This window comes from Brachycentrus maculatus, unplaced genomic scaffold, assembly GCF_059751285.1.
Source record: "Brachycentrus maculatus isolate JH-2025_06_01 unplaced genomic scaffold, ASM5975128v1 h1tg000199l, whole genome shotgun sequence".
Lineage (NCBI taxonomy): Eukaryota > Metazoa > Arthropoda > Insecta > Trichoptera > Brachycentridae > Brachycentrus > Brachycentrus maculatus.
The window spans coordinates 383,869-402,828 of record NW_028280950.1 but is presented as its reverse complement, the minus strand read 5'-3'; the positions used below and the strand labels follow the sequence as shown (position 1 = coordinate 402,828).

The 18,960-nt window shown below is 32.3% G+C and overlaps 1 protein-coding gene across 1 annotated transcript in view; it reads right to left on the bottom strand.

Moving 5' to 3' along the window:
- Positions 1–18,960, bottom strand: part of ttv (exostosin glycosyltransferase 1 ttv) — a 288,324-nt gene that overhangs the window by 55,471 nt on the left and 213,893 nt on the right. The window contains exon 3 of the mRNA XM_088263413.1: positions 5,416–5,535. Coding sequence (XP_088119539.1) covers positions 5,416–5,535 — 120 coding nt within the window. The remainder of the gene's footprint in view (positions 1–5,415; positions 5,536–18,960) is intronic.

Below are 18,960 nucleotides of genomic sequence, written 5' to 3'. Positions count from 1 at the left end.
ATATGCCTTTAAAAAATAAAATATTCCATTGCCATATAATTATTGGTCTACAAAATTGAAGAGGGTGATACACTAAAAATGGAAGTCTCCTTTTATTAACGTCTTTGTCTTTTCCATACACACCTGATTCATATTGATAAAATCTTTTTTTCTTAAGATATTTTCTTCATATCGCAATAAAGCCGCTGGGGGCAGCCATAAAAGCTCACTACCACATCTGAAGTTCTTTCCCATATTTTCTATTTTCTATTCTATTTTCCCCACTTTTCGCCCCTGCCTTATTTCGATAATATTGTTTTTCGAACAATACTGTCTTCGGGCGTAACCGGTTTGATTTTAGCCAAGGTTTAGTGAGACCGAGTTACCGGTTTGGCATAACAAATCGGTACGCCCCAACTATCTTCCCTTTTCCGGTTATTCCTCGTGAAGAATATAAAGCCATTTGCAAGGTTATTTCCTTTAACGCAACTCGAATATAAGCTTTAGTGATTCTTTGCTGAGCGTATGTGTACAGACGCGCAATAACTATGTGTTATATAAACATAACATTGTCGATATGAATTTCAATTAAGTTTTTGAGAATGCTCAGACATTTACCTATAAAATAGTTCTTTTTTAATACACTTTTTCTTTCTTTAAACAATTCATAGAAGAAGAGAAAAAAAAAATCATATGTTCCCACTAAAAAGTATATAGTGAGTGACAAATCGCTATTTTTCAGGAAACACATTTGATACATTATAGTGCACCTACAAGTAGTTTATACTTATGATAACTTTTTATTATCATTTTAATAATGTAGTTCAAAGTAGGTGATTTTACTAAACAATTTTGTAATAAACAAAGTCAACGAAAATGATAAGAAAAGTGTTCCACTATAATTATTGAAATAACGTTTTATCTTTACTTTTAAATTAAAATATCGACCAAACAAAAACAAATAAACAAGGAATAATTTATCAAAATATGTCGGGTTGTGGTCTTGAGTCTGGTTTTTGGGTTCGAACCCACTCTACTTCAGTTTGATATCTATTTCTAACAATGAGCCGCTTAGGCTCACAGAAATCGTATGAAATTGAAGTATTTTTGCAAATAATAAAAACACAAATATTTCACATTATTAAAAAATATATATTCCGGTTTTAACGTTTGAAAAAATATTTGCTGATACGACACCGACCATGCTATTTAGCAATAAAATGTCGAGTTGTGGCAACATTTATATATTTTTCTGTCTTTCATGTATACTTATACTTTTACAGAATGAATCCTCAACAGAAGTGTGTTATCTAGTGAGTGCTCTTTACAAAACTACCCTCATAGCAGAAATGGCATGAAAAGAGAAGCAATAAATGCCATCTATCACTAGAACACTTCAACACAGTCTGTCTGAAACATCGACTGCAGCAAGAAATATTATATGGAATAAGTATATGAAAGAAAGAAGTTTCAATATTTGGTATCGAAATGATTTCGATGAGATATTTTATTTATATATTACCAAAAAATATATAAAAAAGCGTAGTTGAAAAACGTTATTCAGATCCCACAAAAATTCTAATAAATACTATTGTAATGCAATTATCAATTTAAAATTGACAGGTGTTTTGTGATGCATTTACACATCATTCTCAAACACCGTATGTGAAACTAAATCTAAATCATCAATCAGTCTTGATAAAGAAGCGGTTAGCTTCGAAACTGGTAGACATTATAATTAAGTTATAAAAATAAACCATATCCGCTCCCTAGGTGGAGCATATGGAGTCCACAAACTGTCTCCAGGCTTTTCTGTCGGCTGCCAGCTCCCTTGCATCCTCCCAAGACAGATCCGCGTCCCGAAGTTCTGACAAGAACTGCCGACGAATTGTCAGCAGTGGTCGTCCTGGGCGGCGTGAACCTGATGCCTTTGTGAGGAATGAAGAGATAAGGCGTAGGACGCAGCAAATTTTGGTCACAATTGTCGTCAAGAAAAGGCGATTCAGTTGGCTTGGCCATGTACTCCGCATGCCTCCTGAGAGCCTTAATCAAGCTTGCCTCTTTTACAAGTTATAATAAAATATTTATAGTGATTTTGAAACAAAGTTACATTTTAACTATCTAAATTTTAGAGTTGTGTCCTGAGACATTGAAGGATGAAGAGGAGGTAATAACTGTTTCTTATTATTATTATTGTTTTTATATTTTTTATTAGTATGAACATACACTACAGGAAGGAGGCTTAAGTCATTGTCATTTTGTTGATTATGGGTTTGTTATTATAGTACCTAACATAATTATTTAAAGCTTCTCAAATATTGTCTTATTTAACACATATGACGTTAAACCGTTATTGACATATTGATATGTTAAAAATCACAGTTGAACTTAACTATTTTTATTTATTTATTTATTCATATTTTCAATAAAACCCTTAAGACTTTTTCCTGTAATGGATGCCGAAACGTTGAAAAAAAAATAATTTACGCAAAAAATAGCATATTATTAAAATGTATTAAATATCAGAGAATTTTTTATTGACTTATATTATTTCATCTATATTTAAATAGAAATTACATAACTAACTAACCATCACCCCGCTTCCCTGAAGGGGTAGGCAGAGAGAATAGAATGCTACACCTTTGTATTTGCAAACTTTCTTAGCCTCTTCAACGATCACGCATGTCCTCATACATACCCGCCGATTATTCGACTTTTGACCTTTATATTAAAATAAAGCTATCGCCTAATACTTAAATAGTGTTATCTGAAAACAAAACGATACGACGAATAATATAGTAGGATAAAATGATCTAAACATTAAAAATCGCGTATAACAAACAGCATGTATTAAGAAGTTGGGGCTTCCAACTGAAGTTTAAGTTGGAAACCTTCGATCCTGGTTAGAGCCATATTCCCTGTGTGGGTCCCATAGTTCCGGAAGTTAGGTGATCCCCGAGGAACGAAAAGTGGTCCGCAAAACTTCAGCTAGGTCGCGGTCACCGGGATCGCTGACAAACGCCCGGGACGAAGGACGTCCGCCGAGAATAAACTGAACTGACCGCAAAATACTCGGCGTATTAACAAATTTAGGTCAGAGACAACTTAGTGCCCGAAGGTTGCTTTGAATACAAATAAATAATTAACAAAATTTTCAGTGCGTCCAAATACTTGTTCACGAATCTGTGTTTTCTCTAATATATTATTAGATTAAAACCAATATTTTTAGCTTTTCCACTTTATTTTTATTTGACCAGCGACCGGGTTTCGTCGTTACCGACATCATCAGACTGGTCGGTAACGACGAAACCCGGTCGCTGGTCAAATAAAAATAAAGTGGAAAAGCTAAAAATATTGGTTTTAATCTAATAATATATTAAAAATGCAATTCCATCACGAAGTGTCAGTGGATAATATAAATCTATTAAAAATGTGTTTTCTCTATTTAGGAGTTATTTTAACATTTTGACATCTCTCAAAATGACACACTCAAAATCGACACACACGAAATGTTGTGAATAAAATTAACTGGTGAAATTATAAGCTTCTTACTTAAAATAATGTTTTTTGGCGTTTCCCAGTATGTAAAAATAATCCGGAGTTCGAATCTTGCATACAAATAAAAGAAAACGTGCTTAATAAAATATTTTTCAGGCAAATATATATGGCTGTTGTGAACTATACTGTGTCATGAGATTTATCAATATATCTAGGAGTTTTTTCTAGGTGAAAATTTGATTAGTGTGGTTTTCAATCATGGGTAGAATTTAGAATGTTGCACGTGTGTAAAGTGATCATTAACCAGTCCATAAAACAGATCATAAGCCCTGTAAATACCCACACTATCATTTTTCTCTTCATCCTTGTAGAGATGTAAAAATGAACAATTGAAAAAGTTATGATGTTATTTGTTGTTACACGGACGAAAGAATGACTGAAGAAAAACACAGAGTTACTTAAAGGGATGGAGAAAAGCAGTTCTCATTAAAGTTTTCCGTGCAGATTAAGTTGTAAAAATATTAAAATAATTATCTTTGCAGAAAGTACAGCTTTGAAGTTTCAATTTAAGTTTTTGAAGCTTTATTAGCATAAAACAGCATCAAGTGGCGAGACTGGGAAAAGTTACGAACATGGAGTCGACGAAGATTAAAAATACGGAAAGCGATTCTTGGAAAAAACATCGGAAAGTAGATTGTAACACTTTCCGGTGTTTTTGGTATACAAAATTCCGGTATGATTGTAAGACGAAATGCGATCCCTCAAACGAATGTGCGGCGAAACGATGTATGATAGATGTTCGAATGGTGAAATAAGGAAAAGATGCAAGGCTGAGTAAAGCATTATCGATACAATTAAGAAAGGTGTGTTGAGATGGTTTGGACATGTGGAACGTATGAGTGAGGAAAGAACGGTTAAATAAATTTATGAGTCAAATGTAGTTGGAAAACGAAGCAGAGAAAGACCGAGGAAAACTTGGCACAATCGGGTATGTTAAATACTTGAATCAGGTATGCTGAGAGTCGAAATAATCGGCGGGTATGTATGAGGAGATGCATGAATGTGGAAAATGCGAAGAATTTTTGCAAAGAGAGGGTGATATGGCGTTCTATTCTCTGCCTACCCCTGCGAGGAAGAGGTGTGATGGTTAGTAAGTTAAAAATACATCATTTCCATCCCTCTCATCAACATTAAATCAAGGCGGCATACGAGATGGCAGATTAAATCCAGACACGGTGTTGGATTGATGCCGACTGAACGATTTTCCTTCCGCATAATATGCGCCACAATAATAAAACGGAAGTGAGAAGGTTCATTACGAATAAACCTTTGATCACCGATGCTTCGTGTTGTCATCTAGGCAGTTATTTCTATACGTGAGAAGGGACTAAGAACCTTCGGACAGGCGAGTAATGATATGAAAACGTGTTTGGAGGAATCCAAAACAAAAAGGCTCTGTTACGTTTGTGGGGAAACGTGTATTGGATAAATATGAAATATAGGAAGTTAAGTATTGATTGTAGGGGCAATTCGAAACATATCACCAGTACAAAGGATAACAAAAAACAATGAACTTTTAAAACAAGAAGAATACTATATTATTAGATTAAAACCAATATTTTTAGCTTTTCCACTTTATTTTTATGTGACCAGCGACCGGGTTTCGTCGTTAGCGACATCATCAGACTGGTCTGACGATATCGGTAACGACGAAACCCGGTCGCTGGTCAAATAAAAATAAAATGGAAAAGCTAAAAATATTGGTTTTAATCTAATAATATATTAAATTGCTATTCCATCACGAAGTGTCAGTGGATAATATAAATCTATTCAAGAAGAATACATCTTGATGTTTGCTGGAACACGAAGGAGGAAGACGTATTGTAAGAACGTAGATAGGACAAAATATGTTGTGAATTTAAGGAAATAGATAATTACCTCTAAAGTAGTGAACACAATCTTCTCTATCGACGAAAAGTACTGTTCCCATAGCAACTGCGTTTGCTGCCTCATTGCCAATATTCTTGGTGCTCCGATTGATCGTACTAACTCTGGAACCTGGAAAAAATATATAATTAATATCTAACATTTATTTTTTAACTAGAGACATCTATTGGTGAGATAAAAAAAAATATATGAAAATAACTCCTGCAATTGGAGATAATCCAGATTTTGCGAACAAGTATTTGGACACTCTGGAAATGTTGTATCTAATATTTATATTTTCTACTGAAAATTTCTTGGTGGAACTGCATATTATATAATAAAATTGTAACTATGTAGACATTTCCAAATAAATTTTATTTGACCAGCAACCGGGTTACTACGAAACCCGCTTGAAGATCAAATAAACTTTATGTGGAAAAAACTATAAAGTTGCAATTTTTTCTATGATATCTAAAAATATAACATAATGGTAAACTATGGTTCATTTTTAAAGTGAAAGAAAACAAGATATAATACAAAAATATTGTTTCTACATAAATCGAGACGAATATCTTCATAAATTTACCTACCTCTTTTACCTACTTTTTTAGTGAATTAAGTATAAAATTTTAAAATATATTAATTTTATAATTGTTAAATTCGAAAAATAATTTTGAAAATGTTATTTGGTTTAGGTATTGAGGTTGATTATTTATATAACCCTTGTTTCCCTATACTTTATTTCGTGCCTCCAGAAAAGCCTTTTACCTAGTCGTGCGTATTGCCCCCAACCACTGAGCCATATCTGGTCATATAGCGTATTGGCCCTTAGTTAGGGCAAAACTACAATATATATTTTTCTTTTGAAATCTCAACAAAGATGAAGACTCCCACGACATTTTGAGATGTTAAAAAAAAATATAAATATAAATATATATATATATATATATATATATATATATATATATATATATATATATATATATATATATATATATATATATATATATATATATATATATATATATATATACAAATATAAATGTATATATATATATATATATATATATATATATATATATATATATATATATATATATATATATATATATATATATAAATAAAATCCGAATAATTGTTCACGCATTAAAAATTAAACAATATTTATTATGTTTATGATACTAAATGTTTTTTGTTATTTTTTTGTACAAGATTTTAAATGCAAAAAAAATAATTCCGGAGACTACAACTATGTAAGTTATAACAACTTCTATAGTTATTAACAGGGAGAAAATAACGGACGCTCAAAAAAATCTCTGCGAATAGAGATTTATTCAAAAACCTTTTTGTCAAATAAAAAGAGCAGTGTTACTTTCCTGTTAAGAAGAATGGGTAGATTAATTTTTCGACGATGTTATAGGTGAACATGATAAGATAAAATCTCGTTGATAAGATGACGCGACGCGGTGACACTTTAAGTCAGCATATTTACGTCATTAGATTCGGAGACACTTGACCCCGCCTCATTTTGACCAAGTCAAAGTAAATCGCCGACAGGCACTTTCTGGAGGGCCTGTTCTATGCCATCCTGGGAGGAAGGTCGTAAACCTGAGGGAAATTTCAAATTTTACAACTCCAATCCTTAATGATGATTAGCAACGGAATGAAACCGACGTACGTCCGCCGAGATTTCAATGAACAAAATCGTAAAAGTTCGCGAGCTTGGCTTTCCATTACGTAGAAGCTGCATCAAAGGAATTATGAACATTAAATTGTTATGTTAAAACTAAAAAGTATTCTGGCGAAAGGTGGTTTATGCAAAAACTTACTTTTTTATTTACATTGTCCTAAAAACTACATTTATTTTTATTTATATTTAAAAAATTAAAGCATTTACATTGTGGTTACTCATTTTTACTGTTTTTACCAGCGAAATCGGTGGATTGAAAATACGTGGTTATACACTAACGCAACTAACATTTTTGTAAAAAATAAATTAAATTTAATTAACTCCATATATTTTTACATTTTTATTGATTTGATTAATCAGTCAAAATAATAATACTACACCATACAACTTTTTTTGAGCAAATACTTTTTTATATAATTTTAAACAATCACGGTCTTTTTTTATATCACGACGAATATTGTAAATTTGGAGTTTATACATCCGCAAATACGTAAAAAAAACAGCAAACATGACCACACATTCAATATTTTATAGACACACATAATCTGATGATCTTAAAGTGTTAGTACATAATTATGCATATGGCAAAATCCTCTAAGCTGACGACAGTCTAGTAATTTTCCAATTGATCCATCAATTTCCTTCCAAGATAAATGATGTGATAATAGGTAATACATAAACGATATCACTCAACCCGGATTCTATTAAAATAAAGTTAATATATTTATTATGAGCGAAAATATTTGATGGGTATAAAATGGGCCGATAAGGAAAAATAAAAATAAAATATTAATTCATACCATATCATGGTTGCGAACTTTAAAATTTTCTTATACAAGTATGTTTCTGCTTACTTAATTTACTTAGAGCAAGTTAAACTTTCATCTTAAGTAATATTAAAATAAGTATTTTAGTTCTGAGTTTGCAGAATAAAAACTATGAAATGGTTTATAATGTTTAATTAATTAATGCTTAATGTAAAGACTAGACGGGATTAAAACGAATCCAGAATTAAATTATTTAAAAAAAAAATCAAATAAAACACAGATTTGTACATTCATTTCATTGATTGTGTAATTTATGTCCAGATCGGAAATTCTTACATAATCAAACTAACATTATTATTATTAACAGATGGGTAAAACTAAGATAACTTTATACGATAGTAGTTTAATGGAAATACTGTACAAACCAAAATAGTATGTATTTTAATAATGTGTATTGGATTAAAAAATCAATGTTGTTTATTGTTTCGGAATTCACTTTGCGGATTATATTATAAATAAAACACTTATTTTTATACAAACTGTTATAAACAGTTATATTCAAACCCATCGATGGAACCATCTGTAGCTTCCATAACTAGTCGTAACAGTATAATACAAGTGGTAAAAAACAAAAGTATTATTTTTTTAAATCAAGATGGCTGATTTAAAAATTTTCTAATTGAAATTAGAAAAAATACTTGATTTATTAAAAAAATTAATAATTCAGTTGGAAAAAATGTGAGATGGTTTAAAACACAATACAATAATTGGCGTTTAAAAAAAAGAAAATCAGCATAACTTCCATGCGCTTTCCATTATACAAATGCAAGAAACAAAGGCGCTCAGTAATTTCTCTAGATTTAAGTAAAAAACGGCTAACATAAATTGCTAATGACTAACGACATTATGCTTTTTTGTTGAATACGTAAGTACTCAACCTTAATTCAATTAGAATCAAATCTGAATTCAAGTAATTAACACATGGCAAAGGAAAATGAATAATTTTTATAATGCAACATTTTTTTGATAAGGTTAAAATTGAGTTGGATGGTAATTTATTTCAGCAATTTATAAAATTGTCTAATTTCACGATGAAAAAGGGAAAAGAGAGAGGGCACCCAAATCGCTAAGGTATTCAATTTAGATAATTGTTATGCAAAATGACAGAAAGCCACGTCTTTGAAAAAAATAAACGGCCATGAGGCTATATCCTTTGAGGGGTTAATATCTCTAAGGTAAATTATGAACCTCGATAAAAATAATTACATTATAGAAGAAGAGAAAGCGATTTTTTTCTTTTAACACATCAAGATAATGCAGAACGCCACACCAATCTCTGTTTTTGCAAACAATCTTTGCCAATTTCACATTCATGCACTCTCTGATTATTTTAATTCCTGACCTGTCCACTTTCAAGTATTTGAAAACATGAAAATGTAAAATTTTCCTCGGTCATCCTCTACTTCAATTTCCAACTATATTCGCTTCATTAATTTATTTTACTCGTTCAATCCACATGCCTAAACCATCATATGGGTCGAATGAGTGAAGAAACCACAAACCAAACCTCAACGCACTTATCTTAATTTTATCGATAATGCTTATCTCAGCCTCATATAATATATTATTTCTTGTAGTATAATGTAAAATTTCCTTTTCACAGAGCCTTTTTTGGCTACAGGAAATTCAAATAATTTTTAATACCCCTCTTCGTATCCTTTCTATCTCCTCAAGTGAGATTTTCTCTTAACCGTCAGATCCTTGGCGGGCCGTCGAGTGGTCTGGACGGAACCTCAGTAAGAGGGGTTCGTTACCCTTCAAGGGACGTTCTGCGAGATGAGGCAGGGCGGGGCGAGGAGCTATGGACCATGGGGTGAATGAGAGTATGGGGAGATCAAAGGAAACCATTCCTCTTGAATTAGCGCAATCTTAAAGCAGAATCTACGCTTAAGAGGCAGAAAAATTAAAGGATATTTGAGGTCATAATATTAGTTATTGTTTTCATCCTGACAGCTTTTTTCTGACCATAACATTTGATGCGATGGATTTAAATAATGAGCTAGCCAAACTTTTGATTTCAATAAATGTCTTATTTATTGATTCGGTATTAACTTTGTGGAATGACATATTGATTATTATTTTATATATTTTTTTTAATTAAACACTTGTATAATATCTTAATGAGTTTTATTTCATTACACACGACTAGTTTCGAAAACAAACAGACGTTTTCGAAACTAGTCGTGTGTAATGAAATAAAACTCATTAAGTGGTTTTACAAGTATTTTTTTTTAATCAATAAATATCAGCCATAAAAAATATTAGTAATTTATTCATTCATTCATTCAAACCCATATCCGCATCCCAATGGTGCATAGGGCACTGCATTATATAAACGCAGTGTTATTTTGATCTTAAACACATGAAGGAAAGGTGATTAGCCCTTCGTTTCAGGTGCCAGTCAAAATATTTCACCACTTTGTGATTTTCCATTAACTTTAAATAAAAATGACTAAATATGCTATTGTTACTAAATTATAATGTTAACTGGTTTCGAAGCAAAGACCCTTTTCTTCGAGTGTTAATTATTCTTGAGGAAGGTCCTGTTTTCTTCGAAACCGTTCACCATTATAATTAAATAAAATTAGATTTCCGATAAATTTAGACAAGTTTTACAAAACCTGTCTTAAATTTTGTTAAAACGTTACAAAATTATTTGAATTGAAAAAATATTAATTAGTTCTATCTTTTAAAAAAAACGAAAAATTATAAGAAAAAAATTCTACTGCTTATTAATATATTCATGCTTTAATGATCTCCTGAAACTAGTAGTTAAAATTTATGACCTTTATTACCTAAATTACAAATATATGTTTGTATATTCAATAATTTGTCCGCCTCATGGTCAGCGTGCTCGGCTACCGTTCTGGAGGTCCCGGGTTCGAATCCCAGAGGGGGGTCTAATAAATATAACTGACTTTTTCAGTCGAATATTTATTCAATATTACCCTGGACTGGTACCTAAAGCGGAGGGCTGATCACCTTTTCTTTCGTGTGTAAACGATCAAGATAACACTGCGTTTATATGATGCAGTGCCCTATGCACCATTGGGGTGCGGATAAGGGTTCGAATGAATGAATATTCAATAATAAAATAAAATTTTCCATGTCAGTTACTTATCTTTATTGAAATATTAAACGTGCATTACCAATGTTTTTTTTTAATGGACCTTCTTTACTAAATCGATATGAAACCGAATAATAATTTTTTGATTCAAACTTGGGTATTCAATGTGAGATCTATTACCGCCAAGTCGTCATCATTATATCATTACTATAAATGCCGATTCGAAATTTTGGATGTAATGAAGCGTTTTACCAAGCAACAATTGACGATTAACTTTAAAAAAATTTTTAAATACTTCATCGAAATTGTAATATAACAAGAGGAAGCTACAATATTTTGTCAACAAAATTTACCTTGTGTAAAAAAATGGTGATTGTTAAAAAAGGTACAATTTTAGACATCAACTCTCAATAGTTTCCCAAACATGGAAGCCATAACAGTTTTTTCATTTACTTTTTACTTTTTTTCTTTCCTTTTTTGGGAGAAAGTATGAAATAATTAGATAAATAAAAAAAAGTTATTCAAATTATCTCCTGATTGGTGGAAACCAGAGATGTTTTGCGACAATTTTTGCCCAACTAAGCCACGTCACCCTTTAAGTAATGAGAGTCAACGAAAATCGTTTCTGAGTAACATTTGAAAGGGTCCAATGCATAAAGTCTTTTAAATCGGCCGACGAGTGTACTTCTTTTATTTATTTTATTTTATTTTATTTTTAAGGAATAACCCGCAAAACGTCTGTTTTAGATGCTTGTCTGCAGGTAGGATAGTAAGGATAGGGAAGGTAAATGTGAAAAATACATCAAAAACACCGAGACCAATTGAAAATAAATCTTTCTTGAATTCACTTGAACCCAACTAAAAATAAATAATAATAAAACACTTATCCGCACCCCAATGGTGCATACGGCACTGCGTCATATAAACGCAGTGTTATCTTGATCGTTTACACATGAAGGAAAGGTGATCAGCCCTCCGCTTCAGGTACCAGTCCAGGGTAATATTGAATAAATATGACAGTGAAAAAATCACTAATATTTAATTTACCCCCCTTGGGAATCGAACCCGGGACCTCCAGAACGGTAGCCGAGCGTGCAGACAATTACACTACGGAGGCGGACAACCCAACTACATAGTAAAAAAAAATATGAAAAAAATGCATGTACGATAAAGTAATTTTAGTAAGTGAATTTAAGCGGCAATGTTGAAATAAAATAAGACTCAGACAAATAACATTTTACATTCAATAAAAGCTTTCTACAGGAACTATACTTACCACATGGCAGATATATTTCAAGACTCGTCAAGTTTGTCATTAAATACGTCTATAAATTCACGAGTGTTTGTTGAAATAAACAATGTTATGTGCATGTACGAGAACGAACAAGGCTATTTTTCTAGTGGCTTCATAAAACCCTTTGAGTGCACGAGCCAGACGAAACGCTGAAAGTTTAATGACGTCCTAAAGGCTGGCATTGAAGTCGGCGGAACATGCCGGGCTATTAGCATTACAGAATGCTACCGTAACATTATCGGACATGCTTCTAAGATATGTAACATCGACTCGAGTCACGGCAAAATTAATTTTTACGTAATTCAACTTTACTTTGATAAATTATTCAAGCTGAAACTAGCCGAGTTCGCTTTGTGCAAACATGTGTGGAGGTCCTCACCAAAACGTTACATTTCCATTATAAATGATTTTAAGTGTAATCAGGAATTCTAGCTTGCATAATTGTTACATTTTGGTGCGATTTATTAATGATTTCATATTGGTTAAGCAAAGGATTGGTCGCATTTTGTCGCAACTTTAATTAAGATTTCGATAGAATACAGCAAACAGAAGATTTTGATTAAAAGGATTTTTTGTGCAATCATGAAAACGTAACTTTTTGGTGAGGACCTTTACTTGTGACATTCTTGAAAATATACTCCAACGTTTATTGGTTCGGGTTATGTTTAATGAAGTATAAAACGTTAGGAACAGGCTGTTACACAGCAATTCAGCCAATAATCACATAAAAACACACTTGTAGCTCGGAAAAGGCACGCGAAATAATATTGCGAGCACGTTGGCAGCGAAATTCCGTTAAATAAATCAAGACGCCAAGTGAGATTCGCTCCTTTTGGTCGTAATAAAGGTACAAAGTGAAAAATGGTGAAAATATGCGACAATCACAGTTGACAAATGTGACTTCCGCAAGTCTCGCTCCGTCTTGGGCCCAATTTAGCGAGAAAGCTTCTCAATTTATATGTGCACATGAAGAACGTGACGCGGGCACTTTAAAACGATTGAGTCTACTCGATGATAAAGTGAGGAATGAGGATTACAGTGTGATCGGGTAGCAACTCGAGCGTGATGCTTTATTTAGTATAGTATGGTTTATTTAATTTAATTTTATTGCAAATTACAAAAGAAATATGCAAATTAACTTTTTAGATAAATGATAAAACAAAGATTTAGAAAAAACATATATTAACCCTCGGTCTACCGCAAACAAAAAGCTATCGATAACTACCGTTCTGGGTCCAAAAAACTCGTATTTAGTGTATGGTAATTTATTTACTTGTAACGTTATATATTGTACGCTATATATTTTAATAACTATATAATTTTTATATAATATTAAGAGTTTCAATAAAACCTACATTAACCTTAGAATGGGTCCGTTGGACCCACTTGATAAACAGACGGTTAAGTATTTACATCCACCTCTAAAGTGGGTGGCGCGTTACACTATCGCTCTGGAGTTCCCGGGTTCGATTTCCAGAGGGGTAATATTTTTAACATATAATATAACATTGGACCGGTATATAAAGTGAAAGACTGATCATTTGCATTCACGTAACTATCGATGCTTCGATATGATGCAGTGTCTTATTCACCATTGGGTGCAGGTAAGGACTAAAAGAAGAGGAAAAAAATTAATAAGAAAAAGTTGAAAAAATATAACTGAACAAACACAAACAAACATAACTGAATGATACATTTCAAAAACGTTACAAATTAATTGGATTTAACAGGAGAGCGAATAAGGTCTGGCAATAAAAAAGGAGTTTAAAAAAAAGTTGTATGTAACTATATTTAAGTGTTTTTAATAAACGCCTAATTTACAGAATATATCAAATAATTACAATTTTCAAAAATATTTTATAGATATAAGATTCAATTAGTTTTTTTTCATTCCATTATCATTATAGTATATACAGTAAGACGGCGGATAAATTCGAAGGCTCGCGTTGTACGCAGATATCTATTTTTCACCGGATTTACTAAAGCAGAAAAAGAGTGAAAAATATGAGAGAATTAATAACTCATCAGAGAGATGATCCTGAAATATCGCCTACCTGTGTATACGTAATAGATAGACGGAAGATTTTGGAGAACGTTGATCCATCTATGCTTATCGGCCATAGGCAGAGAAGGAGAGAAGAATGGAGAGGAAAAACCGGATCCGCGCTTTATCCCCTTAAAGCAGAGTGTTAGAGTGTTAGATTATCATTAGCGAGAAGAAAGAGGTGAGGGGTTGGAAATAGATGGGCTACAAGTTCAACGAAAAACGGATGATAGAGTTAAAAGAAAAACGTAGAAGTTTATTTTTCCGACGGCAAAAAGAAACTAATTCGATTCAAGATTCACGACAAATTGTTTTAGAATAAACGAGAGTAGGGGCAATTTATTCATTTATTTATTTATTGATTTGGCGTTTAATTTGTAGAACTCCATTTTAATTTATATATTAATTTTAAATCAAACACAGATTTTCTAGTTGTATTTTATTAACAAAAACACATAAAAAATTATATTGTGACAATTTTTTCGCCTTGTTAGGGCATTATCAAACGAATGTGAAGATCAAATGGACTACGGTCCTTATGTAGCTATACAATTCTAAGTGACAGTTTTAACACGTGCAGCAATAATTTATGGGAGACAACACTAGCTATTGGGGGATGTAGGTATGTACCCTTATATTTATTTTCTGGGAAAGGAATTTATTCATTTAAATCTCTTTGTGGAAAATACAGTATCTACTCAATGAATTAGGGCCACCCATTATTTTTTTGAATACTCTGAAATCTTTTGGATTATTATATTTATTTTACATAAATACTTTAAGTTTTCTATTGACATCTAATATCATGTATATTACCTTCAATAATATGTAAAATATACCTGGATTGTTTAAGCCTTTACAAAATTTCAAACCCTTTTTCTGAGAAAGGTCCCTAATTAGCACAGGTAGACAGATAGTTGAAAGTTCAAAAAAAAGTCCTATCTCATTTATTAGTGAAGTTTCTTGAGTTCTGGTTGTTGTTTTGTTCAGAGAGGTTATATAGTTATCGTATCTTGTGAAAAAAACTTAATTTTTAATTTTAGTTCATAAAGTATAAATTTTTTTTGTAAACACAAGTGTTTTTTTTGAAAAGGACAAAATGGGAAAAAGTAAAGACATTTCTGAGGAAAAAAAGTCTAGTGTTATAGTGCTACTAAAATTAGGAATACTATCTAATAGAGAAATTTCAAAAAAAGAAAACGTTTCTCGTCAAACAGTGGACAGAATTTCAAAATCAATAAAAAATCAGTCACCCGCCACCAGCAATCGGCGAAAGAACTGTCGTAGGATTAGAAAAACAACACCGAAGACTGATCGAAAAATCGTTCAAAGTGCCTTAGAAAACCGTAGTGCATCAGCAAAAACATTAAAAATAAAATTGGAAGAAGAGGGTATAAATATATCGGTATCAACACTGAGGCGACGTCTTTACGAAGTAAATCTGAAATGCAGGCGCCCTGTAAAAGCACCAAAATTGACACCACGAATGAAAGCGGATCGATTAAAATGGGCCAGGCTACATCGAAATTACTCGGTAGATGATTGGAAAAAGGTATTTAATTAAATTGAATTTTCAACATATCATTTTAGTAAATAAACTTATATATTTGAATTAAACTTAAATTTTCATTATTTTTCAGGTCATCTTTAGTAATGAGTGCCGGTTAGAAGCCGTGACAGAGAGCCGTCGATTCGTCAGGAGAACACCAATGGAACGTTACAATGAGGCCTGTGTGGTAAAAGTAATCAAACACCCCCCTGCAACAATGATATGGTCATGTATTATTAACAATTTACCTGGGCCGTTGTTTTTCGTGGAAGGAACATTGAACCAAAATTTCTATAAGCAGGTCCTCGAACGAATTTTACTGCCCTTCTACCATACACTCGACCCAACAGAAGGTCCATACATCTTCATGCAGGATGGGGCACCTTGCCACCGGGCTTAATCAATAATAAAATTTTTGTCTAACAAAAATCTGCCTTTGCTCCCCTGGCCTGGAAATTCTCCGGACCTTAATCCTATAGAAAACGTATGGAGCATGTTAAAAAATAAGGTATACTCATTTCTAAATCCGACAGTAGACTGTCTAAAAAAAATATTCAAAAAATTTGGTCAGAAGACGAAGAAATAAAAAACATGATAAAACAGTGCATTTTAAGTATGCCAAAAAGAATTGAGGCAGTTATTTCTGTCAAAGGTGGAAATACTAAATACTAACTATATTTATATGAAAATATATGCATAATTTAAGCGTAATAAAGTGTTCATGTGTAAATAAAATTCAATGTTGTTTTATTCAAGGTTTTCTCTGAGTTATTCCTGTTTGAATTGAGAAATTGCGCGAAATTCTGCGTGGCCCTAATTCATTGAGTAGATACTGTATATAACGGTTAGGGTTTAAAGTCTTCTTACTAATGAATTTGTGCTATTAAATGTACAATGTGATTAAAATTATTACGTAGAACGGTTATTGCTAGTTGCTATCATAATAAAGTTTCATTCTTTATCTACATTTATTATCAGAGGTTTTAATAATAATATAGTAGAAAAAAATTAACACAAAAGCGCTAATACTTGACAATCAAATATAAACATGAAAATTAGATAAAATTAATTTTCTATTCATAAATTAAACTTTTACACAAATAATGAGAGTTTTTTTGTTGAGAAATTTCATCATCAATTTATGATAAAATTTGCCTAAAATTTATTATGACTTTATACTTTTTGTTAAATTATTTTACTCGTTAATTGCTCAAAGGGTAAAAAAGGTACAAAAAGTACAAACCGGCAACTTCGCGTTTTTTAATTATTATTTTGTCTCAAAAACTCAAAAATATGTTTCGAGTCTGTACCAGAAACAAAGAGAATAATACACGTTATCTACATTTTACCTGGAAAATAAAAAGTCTTCAAGAACTTTATTATTATTTATTTATTAAACCATATCCGTTCCCTAGGTGGGGCATATGGAGTCCACAAACTGTCTCCAGGCTTTTCTATCGGCTGCCAGCTCCCTTGCATCCTCCCACATCAGATCCGCGTCCCGAAATTCTAACGAGAACTGCCGACAAATTGTCAGCAGTGGTCGTCCTGGGCGGCGCGAACCTGATGCCTTGTAAAAGAGGCAAGCTTGATTAAGGCTCTCAGGAGGCATGCGGAGTACATGGCAAAGCCAACTGACTCGCCTTTTCTTGACGACAGTTGTAACTAAGATTTGCTGCGTCCTACGCCTCATCTCTTCATTCCTCACAAAGTCAAACCACCGCGGACCACTTTCTGCGGAGAATTTTAGGCGTGCGGTGGTTTGACTTTGACTTTGTCAAAAACTTTACATTCAGAAAAATAATTAGAACTTCTAATCGAATCTCAAAATGTAATTTTCTATGAGTTAACCGTGTAAAAGCGCTTAATGTATTGTAGTGTAACACTCTTTAAAAAGATATTTCATAAAACAAAATTAAGAGAGAATGCAAGTTAAATTTAAAAAGAGATCTGGTTCTTCCGCAATGAAATATTCGGGGCGCTACTTAATTCATACAAAACCGTAACATTCACGGCTGTAGACAGTAATCAAGCCAAATTCGCTTATGTTAAGTATTCCTTAGTGTTGAGTCCTCTTGTCTCTTCCACTCCTAAGTCCCCGCCAATCCATCCGGCTTAATTGACACTATTTATTCCGATTCCTCCTGAAGGAGGGGGAGGTTTTTTCTTATTTTACCCTACCCTTTGTTGGGGAGAAATGAGCTCGCTAAGCCGACCAGACGAGCTACGAGGCTTAGCGCCAAGATCCTCATCTAATAATTCAGAGTGTACCCGCGTATGTTAATACATTATTCCAATAATATTATGCGCAATGATGAGATGGAAAAACGAACATGTTTAAATTGATTCTCGGAAATAAACAAATTTGTAGGTAAAAAAATCATCCCATCCTTATTATTCATCGTTCATTTTGTGTAATACCACTTAAAATTTATAATAAACAATATTCTTTCAAAACTTAATTTTTGTTTAAATTCCAGACCGTAACAATTTAATTTTAATCTGCATTTGACCAGATGACGGAATGATTATTCCGAAACCGGTAGTCACGAAGTAGTGTTTTTTTTAAAGTTATTTTTAAAGTAGAGAATTTCCGTGAATAATAATGATAATAATATATATGTATATATAAATAAAATAACAAAATTATACTCACGAAAATTAAGGTATTGAAGCTTTATAGATATAAAATATATGAAACCATTATCCGCACCCAAATGGTGCATAGGGCACTGTGTCATATAAACGCAGTGTTATCTTGATCGTTTATACAAAAAGGAAAGATGATCAGCCCTCCGCTTCAGGTACCAGTCCATGGTAATTTTGAATAAATATTACGGTGAAAAAAACACTAATATTTATTTTACCCCCCTTGGGAATCGAACCCGGGACCTCCAGAACGGTAGCCGAGCGTGCTGACCATTACACTACGGAGGCGGACTAATTATTTAGAAGCCTAATTTACAATTTCAATGATCCTGTCCTAATATAATAATAATTATAAACTTTTCATCTTAAAAACTATCAATTTGTGCAATTATAACATGTCGAAATATTTAAAAAAAAATCGAAATGAAATTAAATAT